This window comes from Anomaloglossus baeobatrachus, chromosome 4 (genome assembly GCF_048569485.1).
Source record: "Anomaloglossus baeobatrachus isolate aAnoBae1 chromosome 4, aAnoBae1.hap1, whole genome shotgun sequence".
In the NCBI taxonomy this organism is placed as follows: Eukaryota; Metazoa; Chordata; class Amphibia; order Anura; family Aromobatidae; genus Anomaloglossus; species Anomaloglossus baeobatrachus.
This window is the reverse complement of record NC_134356.1, coordinates 74,816,447-74,826,587: the sequence shown is the minus strand read 5'-3', so window position 1 is coordinate 74,826,587 and position 10,141 is coordinate 74,816,447. Positions and strand designations below refer to the sequence as shown.

General features: G+C 40.2%; 1 protein-coding gene across 2 annotated transcripts in view; it reads right to left on the bottom strand.

Moving 5' to 3' along the window:
• Positions 1–1,178: 1,178 nt before the first annotated feature.
• The window catches only part of LOC142303204 (protocadherin gamma-C5-like), a 150,695-nt gene continuing 141,732 nt past the window's right edge, over positions 1,179–10,141 (bottom strand). For both annotated transcript variants that reach the window (XM_075344401.1, XM_075344402.1), the window contains exon 4: positions 1,179–9,842. In XM_075344401.1, the coding sequence (XP_075200516.1) occupies positions 9,625–9,842 (218 nt within the window). In that variant the 3' untranslated portion in view covers positions 1,179–9,624. The remainder of the gene's footprint in view (positions 9,843–10,141) is intronic.

Here is a 10,141-nt window from a genome sequence, read left to right as displayed (position 1 = left end):
AAGGAGATCTTGTGAGGATCAAAGGTTACGTGCGGTTAAGTATCAGGAGACTAGGTCACAAATGTAGTGAGGAGACAGGTTGTGAATGGCTTTGTAGGTCATGGGTAGGGTTTTGAACTAAAGTCGTTGGGCAATGTGAAGCCAGTGAAGGTATTGATAGAGAGGAGAGGTCAGGGAGCAGCGGGGGAACAAGTGGATTAGTCAGGCAGCATAGTTTAGAATAGATTGTAGGGGTCTGAGACTGTTAGAAGGGAGGCCACAGAGCAGGAGGTTGCAATAGTCCAGGCAGGAGATAATAAGGGCACACACTAGGGTTCTTTTGAAAGGAATATACGTATCCGGGAAATATTTTTGAGTTGGAGGCAGCAGGGGGTGAAGAGGGCTTGGATGTGCGGCTTGAAAGAGAGAGGAGAGTCTAGAGTTACTCCCAGGCAGCGAGCACGTGGGACTGTGGAATGTGAGCAGCCATTGACATTGATGAATAGGTTGGTTGGGGGCGTTGAGTGAGGAGGAGGAAATATAATGAATTCTGTCTTGTCCATGTTCAGTTTTAGAAATCGAGCAGAGAAAAAGGATGAAATAGCAGACAGACATTGTGGGATTCTGGTTAGTAAGGAGGTGATGTCAGGTCCAGAGAGGTAGACCTGCCTATCATCAGTGTAGAGGTGATACTGAAAGCCGTGGGACTCTTATGAGCTATCCCAGGCCAAAAGTGTAGATGGAGAACAGCAGGGGTACTAAAACTGAACCTTGGGGGTCTCCGACAGATAGGGGGCGAGATGAGGAAGTGGTGTGAGAGTTGGAGACGCTGAAAGTTCGGTCGGTTAGCTATGAGGAGATCCAAGATAGAGTCAAGTCTGTGAGGCCCAGGGAAGAGAGAATTTGTAGTAGAAGGGAATGGTCTACTGTGTCAAAGGCAGAGGACAGGTCCAGGAAGAGGAGGACAGAGTAGTGTCGCTTGGCTTTGGCTATGGTGAAGTCCAGCTGGAATGGAGGACCAGACTAGAAGTCAGAACTAAGTGACTTAAATCCTTGGTCTTATCTCTAAATGTAATGCATGGTCACCTCTTCACTGACATCGATGTACAGAAACTTAGAAGCAGAACCTGTCCTGTCAGCCATTTTATTGTCTCCAATGTGAGAAAATATTAAATGTGGATCACAAAACAACCAACTCATTTTGAAGAAAATGTTTTATTTTCCCCAGAGGAAAAAAAAGCAATATAAATATTAGAGTATAAAACTTGCATGTAATACAACAACAATGGATTAAATGGCTCATAGTGTATAATATAATGCAGAGATAAATGTATAGAATGACACACTCGACGTAACTGGTGCATTGGTAGAATGGACATGTACATCACAAGCCACACAGGAGGATTGAAAGGAAGGTCGGGTAACTGATATCTACAGGTTAATAGCATAAAAGAGTAAATCACTAATACACAATGGTGTTCTCACAAGACAAGCATTGCTAAAAAAGAGGAAAAAAAATAAGTTATTAGAGTAGACCTTCAATACGGTTTCACATTCCCGGGGTGACTGTACAGTAGGATATTTCCCCAAGGACAGAGTAGTATAAATTGTCATTCAGTTCAACATGTACGTAAGTGCACTATGCTTAGGTCCTGTCAGTTAAAGGCTGGGATGCTTACAGTCCTGAGCCACAATCTGGCAAATATGCAACACAGATGCAGTAGAGTTGTTGCAAACCTGACATACAATAATGAACATTGCTAAAATCTTCAAAAGAAATTCTGATAAATCATATACATAACGTGCAATAGTATATCTAAGAAGCTCACTGATTACCTTTCCTGTATGCTGGCACACTGAAGATAGGCACTTTAAACTATCCGTGTTACTTAATATACGATACGAAAATGATGTTAATGCATTCGTCCTGTATCTCATGTCTGTCTATGCAGAGTTGTGACGTCGTTGGTTCACTTTCCGTGAATACCACTGCTCCAATAGATGCCACGTAATTGGTGTTCCGTGTCTTATATGGATTCAGCTGGTGTCTGGGGAGGACTTGCATTAACCTTTATTAGTTAAAGGGTTAACATTGAGAAGGTATGAAGGTCTCTGTGACTATTGCGAATGATTAGCTGAGCAGCGCGCGTTCATCATTACGACTATGCTGAACGTACAAGGTCAAGTTAGTTCTAAGTTATCATTAGTAGATTTCTCTATATCTCAGACCTCCTTTGTGGAGATGAGCGGACCCGTGGAAGTTCGGTTTGGTGAGTTCAGCCAGACTTTAGATAAAGTTTGGCTTGGGACCCTGGACTTGAACCCCAATGGAAGTCACTAATTGGGCAGTTTGGGTTTCCGCCCACATGCAGCCAGCCAAAAACAGCACTTCCGGGGGCGGGTAGGTGGAGTTTTTCCATTTTTTTTATTTTGTTGCATACTACATTCGATCATGCTGTTGTTACACCCAGTGTGAGCCTTTCAAACACTGCAGGCGGTTCGCACTGAGCTGAGCACTGAGCGTACCAGAGCAGTACGATACTCGTAGATTGGTTTGCACACGTAAAGCACCTGAACTCCGAATGCTGGGTTTTTTTTTTTTTGTTTTGTTTTTTAAAGTCTGTGTTCGGTTCTAACACCGAACCTCGGATTCGCTCATCTCTAGTCTTTTGTTTTTCCACCAGGGAAGAGTTGTTAACTATGTAGCGGCAATTATCCAAGTAAGACATGGATGTGTTTAACTAAGAGTAGTAATGTGAGCCTTTCTTAAGGTTCTCTTAAGTTCACTTTGCAAAATTGCAAAAGAACATGACAAGAAGTAGCACTCTTTCAGGTAGAACTGATAGGTTTGAAGTAGAAATAGGCTAAATGTGGCCTACTGAAAACTGTGGTATTAATGGTCCTAAAAGTTTTCTCCAAATTTTATGTATACAGGAAAGAGAACTGTGGCTGAGTGCTGGAGATATGTGGACATGACTGGCTCAAACAATCAAGAGACTCTCATCTTGTCTTTAGGCTCCGTTCACAATTTACCTTCTAACGTACATTTCACGTTTGCACTGGGAAAAACTCCCAATGTATACTTTCAATCAGGGGTGGGCACAGTCTAAGAGGGCTTCTGTGCAAGAACAGAATATGGGCCCTTTACAGTCCAGTAGCTTATCATAATGCTCCCTATACGTCTGTAACAGAAGTTGTATGCTGCTTTGGAGGTGGACGTGGCCCCTTTGATTTTTGAATCCCTGGCTGCACTAATGCTATGTCCTCCTCTGCTTTCAACATATTTATGTAAGTGTTTCTGTTAAGTAGAAAGTACTGCTGTCGTGTAGAATGTTTTTTTGTAAAGGAAAACATAGAGAACTATGTGCAGTACCGTTAAAAAATTGATAAGCCAATGCAGACTGCAAAATTCTATAGATGCTTTTAGCATATACATGATAAGAATGTATGCCCTTCACATCTCCTACTGTGTCCTCACCCATCCCCTGTAGACTGTGAGCCCTCGTGGGCAGGGTCCTCTCTCCTCCTGTACCAGTCTGTGCCTTGAATTGGTCATGATTTTTGTTCTTGATTTTATTATGTATACCCCTTTTTCACATTTAAAGCACCATTAAATAAATGGCGCATAATAATAAATAATAATACACTGCAAAAACAGTGTGAACCAAGCCGAGCTCACAATCATTGCAGTAAATCCTATCATATAGAAACTACCCGGATCTCCATTGCTGACAACATACAACGTCTGCACCCAGAATCTTATATTTAGAAGACTGCCAGGTTTTCCATGAAGAAGATATCTCAAGAAATGTTGAATATTTTTGGTCCTGGAGGACCTTTTTATGCATCTTTTTGTCCATTTCCTAAGTGCTTGGATCGGCATTTTTTACTTCTGGCAGATTTTGTTTTAGTGTTTAGTGTTTTGTTTAGTGTTTTTCCATCTTTTTGGGTCATCTTTTTTATTGCCATCTTCCTATTGCAGTTTTCTCTCAATTCACCAATGAAGACACTACTAGCTGTTTAGCTGTTTCTGCAGCAAAATCGCGGAAAAATGCCTAGGTGCCTTCTAGGTATCTATTGAGCCTTCACATTGACTTCAGAACAGAAAACGCCTTAAGAATGGTTCGATCACTTCTTTTAATGGCTTGGCATCTTTGGAAACCTGAAGCAGTTAAAAGACGCTCAAGAGCCAGAACATATACAGAAAAGAGTTTTATATGGAGAAAGGCATTTTTTCATTCTTTTGAGCACTTTCTGAGCTTTTTGTTTTCCAGACAGGTCCACTTCGAAACCCGCCTGAAAAAAAGACATTGTGTGTACATACCATAAATAGTCTCTGGAACAGCATTTGTGATTAAATTGTGCCTAATGATCACACATTACGGCAGCTAGTTTTTATGTTTTTTTTTTTATTGACCTAATGCATTTTAAATAAAAATTAAGATTGCATATAGTGTTGATTAAAAGATTTTCTTCAAGGTAACATACTACACTAAAATCCTGTGTAGACTGATCCTACTCTCGTGCTCACTTCTAACCTATCCCCTCCATCTTGGTAAAATACATTCAATAGGTTAGCAGTAAGTTGTGGCAGATGGAAGGGAGTGTGACTGTAAAATCCGACTACACAGGGTATGTTTGGAGTCTGTTACCATGGAGACACTTAGCTGTGGACACCAATCGGTAAGTCATTTTTAATCAAGATCATATTCAGTCTACACAGGGTATTTTTGGAGTCTGTTACCATGAAGACATTTTTAATCAAGATTGTGTTTGTTTTAAATTTATTACATTAAGATATTAAAAGGGAACTTGTCGTAAAAAACGCTATTAGCTTGCAAATATGGGGTTAATTTGCAGGTTAATAGTGTTCTGACATCGTGTTGCATTGGCACTCAAGCCCCACTGCTGGGAGGAAATTATCTTTATTCCTCCTGGCAGCCTCAGGCTTTCAGTCATAGGGTCAGGCCGGCACAATTTCAGTCACCACTCAGTGCATAGAGAGCAGCGATTGTAACTACAACCCCAGTACTGACTAACTGGTGGCGGTGTACTGATTCACTACTGAGCCGGCTGCCCATTAGTGCTAGGGCGTGGTTACAACCACCAATCACTATGCACTGACCAGTGACTGAAACCCCACCAGCCATGACCCTCTAACTGAAAGCCTGAGGCTACCGGGAGGAATAAAGATAATTTCCTCGCGGTATCAAAACACTATTTAACTGTAAATTAACCCACTAACAGACACAGACAGAAGAAGCCCCTGTGCAAGAACAATATAGGGACCCTTTGCAGTCCAATTGCTCAATCATAATACACAATTCCACCTGCTCTGGAAGTAGAAATGGGCCGACTTACCTCTTGGACCCCTGTGCGGTTGCAAAGGTGACACCAATGATATGTCTACCCTTGAGTTAACCCCATATCTGTGTTTTGTTTTTAATTTTACATGAGAAGTTCACTTTTAGAAGCAAAGTGAATTGGTTGTGAATTTGTTTATGCCCTTAAGAATTTTATAAGTGTTTATCATATCAGATTATCACTAAATAATGAAAACCAAAAGGCAGTTCATTAGTAATTCAGCCATCATTATTGCTGCCTTATTTAATAATGAGTGCAAAATAGTTTCCTTTTGTCAATTTGTTATTTATGTTTTTTTAAATTTTCCTATATGCAGAAATAAAACCAACTCCATGCTTGAATAGGACATGCACATATGGTCTTATCCCAATGCACTTTTTGGATACTTTATGGATTGTCAACATGCAGATTTCTATACATCTATGTATTAATATTCTGCATCTCAGACAATGGGTGTAAATGGAGACGCATCAGTCGCATGTCAAGTTGTGTCATACACCACTGAAGGGCACTGACAGAAAAGGGCTCCTGTGCAAACACAATATATGGGCCCTTTTCAGTTAAAAAAATCATCAAAATGCACAATTCTATCTGTTTTGGAGGTGGGAATGGGCCCCCTTACCTCTGGGCCCCTGTACGGCTGCACCAATGATGTGTCTGCCCCTGCATAAGACTAAAGGGGGCTTTACACGCTACGATATCGTTAATGTTTTATCGTCGGGGTCACGCCGTTAGTGACGCACATCCGGCGTCATTAACGATATTGTAGCGTGTGACACTTTTGTGTGACCTAAAACGATAGCAAAAGCGGCCACAATCGTTTGCCGTGGAGAGGTCGTCCTAAAACCAAAAATCGTTTAATGCTCATTAGCGATGTTGTTCCTCGTTCCTGCGGCAGCACACATCGCTATGTGTGACACCGCAGGAGCGAGGAACATCTACTTACCTGCGTCCACCGGCTATGCGGAAGGAAGAAGGTGGGCGGGATGTTTACGTCCCGCTCATCTCCGCCCCTCCGCTTCTAGTAGCCACCTGCCGTGTGACGTCGCTGTCACGCCGCACGACCCGCGCCCTTAGAAAGGAGACGGATCGCCGGCCAGAGCGATGTCGCAGAGCATTTAAGTTCGTGTGATGGGGGTGCTCGATATTGTGCGCGACGGGCAGCGATATGCCCGTGTCGCACAAAAGATGGGGGCGGGTACGATCGCTAGTGATATTGGCAATGATATCGTAGCGTGTAAAGCCCGCTTAATGTTAGCAGAACTCATCAATATTGAAGAGTTTAGCCAACAATCTAACATGTAGGGGGGTTTCGGCTAACTGATGGTCAGGGGAGATGTCAATCTGGCATGGTTGATTTCGGACTACTGATTGCATTGTTCTCCCAGAGATGAGCTGACAGGCGACTTGTCTGCTTTTTCCTGTGTATGGTAGAGGTGGCTTAGATAGCTGTCAGCAGAGAGGTGAGCGCAACCCTGCCTCTGACGCTGCACATTCATTAGCATGTTAGGATGTCCACAGGGCTTACTTAACATGCTAAGGGGGGCAACTAGCCAAGGGAAGTAACTCGTTTGCAATTAGTCGCTGGCCTCGTTAGCATGTCAGAAAGGATCTTTAGAAATACTTTAAGTGAACGTTTGTAGAGTACAATAAATGAATAAGAATTGGTCTACGTCTGGGGACAACATAGTAAATGTGAAACCTGGGTAGCTACACAGGCAAGGGAACGCAGTCACTTATATTCTCTATCTACTCTATTATCTGTGTCCACCTCTGGGTTATAGCTATATCTTCAATGTTAAAATGTCAAAGTCATGCTTCCCAAATATTACATTTTGATTGTTATCCTATGCGTTTTTTCAAATAATATAAACGAATTGATAATGTAACAATTTCATTAACCAGGACCTGTTGCCTTTACACAATGGAGATGGCCGTATTGTGACCTTATCTTTTATATCCTTTATAATTATAAGTGATGCTGAAATGAAATCTGACTGCCCTGACTATAAAAATGTATATGTACTGTAATTTTACTATACAGATTCTCTCACCATCCTCACCTCCTGGTACACAGATACAATAGAAGTCACAATCGTTATACTGTAGTTCCTGTACTAATTCCAGCTTGCCTAAAGCTGCACGATTATTCAGTCATTTTTTTCAGTTTCTTGCCATGTTATTGGGAGATAATAGCAGATACTTCCTTAAAAAGGGGTTGTTCATTTGAAAAAAAAATATGATTTAAAAAGAAAATCTAATGATCTTTCTAATATACTTCTGCGTATTATCAAAGGTGTCATAGTTTTAAGGTATCAGCAGGGCTACTGCAACCCAGCAACTTCTCTTTTACATTCAGTAAGGCACATACACATTAGACTAGACTTGGCCAAACCCACCAATATTAGCGGGATGGTCTAATGTGTATGGGGCTTCTTGACTCCCATTTGACAAATAATCTTGGGAGAGACAAGGACCTGGCCTGTTCAATTTCAATGGCTAATAATTTTGTTTGGCACAGACGTAAGCTACTGCCAAACTAGTCTTGCAGTGGCCTTTTTGATGAGAACACAGGATCACTTGATTGAGACAAGCGTCCTTGTGTATGGAGGAGTCAGGAGAGATATCTGTTTGGCCAACAACTATTTTATATGTATGGGGGTCTTGTTTCTTGTGTTAGCAGGTCATCAGTGTTTTCTATGGAGGGGGCTGGCTGACTGGCTCATTTTAATAACTTAGCCAGACCGGAACATTTTAATAACTTAGGCAGCCAACTCTTTGCCACAGTCAATGTATAAAAATCAAAGTGGTTTGGCTTAGCTGTTGAAATTAATCATGTCTCCTTCACACACAGCACTGATGACATGATGACCCAGAAACTCCTATCCTGTGTCTAACCAAGTGAGAATGTGGATCTGACAGGCCCCCCGAGCCATTGCTTATATCTGAAGACTCGGAAACCTTTTATAATACAAGTATATTAGTAAGATCAATACATTTATATTTCAAACACATCAAAATAATTTTTTTCCAAGTGGACAACCCCTTTAAATATTTCAGAAAATGTAACTATATACATTCAAGCTACAAAACCCTTTAGATTTTCAATAAGAAAAATATACATAGATTGTAGAGATGCATGTAATATGTATTAAAGTTAGACATTGATTCATCCATAAGTATATGTTCAATGTTTCGTGAGGACAGGTGCATTTCCAGATCGGCTTATAAATCTATAGTTCCATCAGAATCAAAATCAAGATAACACAATGAATAGTACTAGATTATTTGCTACACAATCGCTTATACATTATTACAATCACAACATACATTCTTTACATTGGAATAAACAGATTTTTTTTTTTACTTTTTTTTTGCAATATGCAGTCTTTCAGTTATGTCGATGCTGCTTTCAGTTTCACAGGTATAGAAAGAATCGGGCACAGTACTGACTGTAGATACCAACCGGGCAACTCTGAATATCAAAATATAGAACGTTTGTATCACTTTTCCTGGACTTTGCCTTCTCTCCTTCCTTATTATTACAATCACTTTGTATTTTAAAGGGACACCTTTTTCGATCAAGATCCATTCTCAAGATAATCCTCATTGCCTTCACAGCCAGGTCCATATGCCACGACGTTACCGCCTAGATAAATGTGTATCACATACTGCACACACTTTTTGGATACATGTCCGTTCTGCTAAATTTTAACAGTGACAGCCATTGACTTGAGTTGCGATTGAATACATTTCTCATTTTACAGGTTTAGCTTGTACACCAGGAGCTTTGGCTAGATAAAGGCTCACATTTTCGTAAAGTAATGTCCTTAAAGATTTTTCGTATTATTTTACCTTACCCGAAAGAGCAACATCTTATAAGATTCCTTCTGTATCTTTCTACATCAGTATAATAAATGTAATTTTTTTAGAATTATTTAAGGATACAATTTTAAAAAGTAAATATTAAGTGCAAATGTTTAGAGTCAATTGACTTTCTGCTTGATACTTTGTTTTTATGTGTTTCCTACTATGGTTTTTAAAAGGTGGGAAATTTATAGGACAGGCAAAAAGATTAAAAGATTGGATAATATAAATTATCCTCGCATATATTAAAAATAACTTTAACAGCTCCAAAGTAAGTTCTACTAGCTTCATCAACTTGCTTCCTATAAACTATGAACATCTTCCATTTTTTTGCCTTTCATTGTAACAATGACATTCAATATGATTTGGCTGGGGTTAAGTGCTTAGAGGATTTTGCTCTGCTGGCGCAGAATGTTATTTCTTCTCCTTTTTAGCTGCTTTTTTCTTGTTCCCTCCTGAAGGTGCCAGGATTTTCCCTTCCTGTTTTATGGCAGCATTAAGAGTAGCAGTGCCTGGAATATATATGTTTTGTCTGTAATCAGGTACATGCTGCAGAGTAAACTGGGGACCATAGCAGGCACCAAGACCCATTGTTCCTGTTCCTCCTCCAATATTGGAGCTTTCAGCAGCTTCTGCAAAATAAGAAAAGAATATTAATAGTTACATATGCATCTTTTTTTATATATGAACTGCTACAAGAAGATTAAATAATGTACGTTTTATGTGAATGTGTACATCAGTGATTTTCCTGAAGAAGGAGCAGTGGCTCCGAAACGCGTAGAAGAATAAAATCACTAGAATCTTCTCATTGACCTTCAGTTTCATTTCTCTCTGCACCTATTCTCTCTGTGATTTTGTGCACAGTTATGGAGAATACATAAAGCAAGTATAATTGTATGTATTATAATAGATCATTACAGTAAAGGTTACA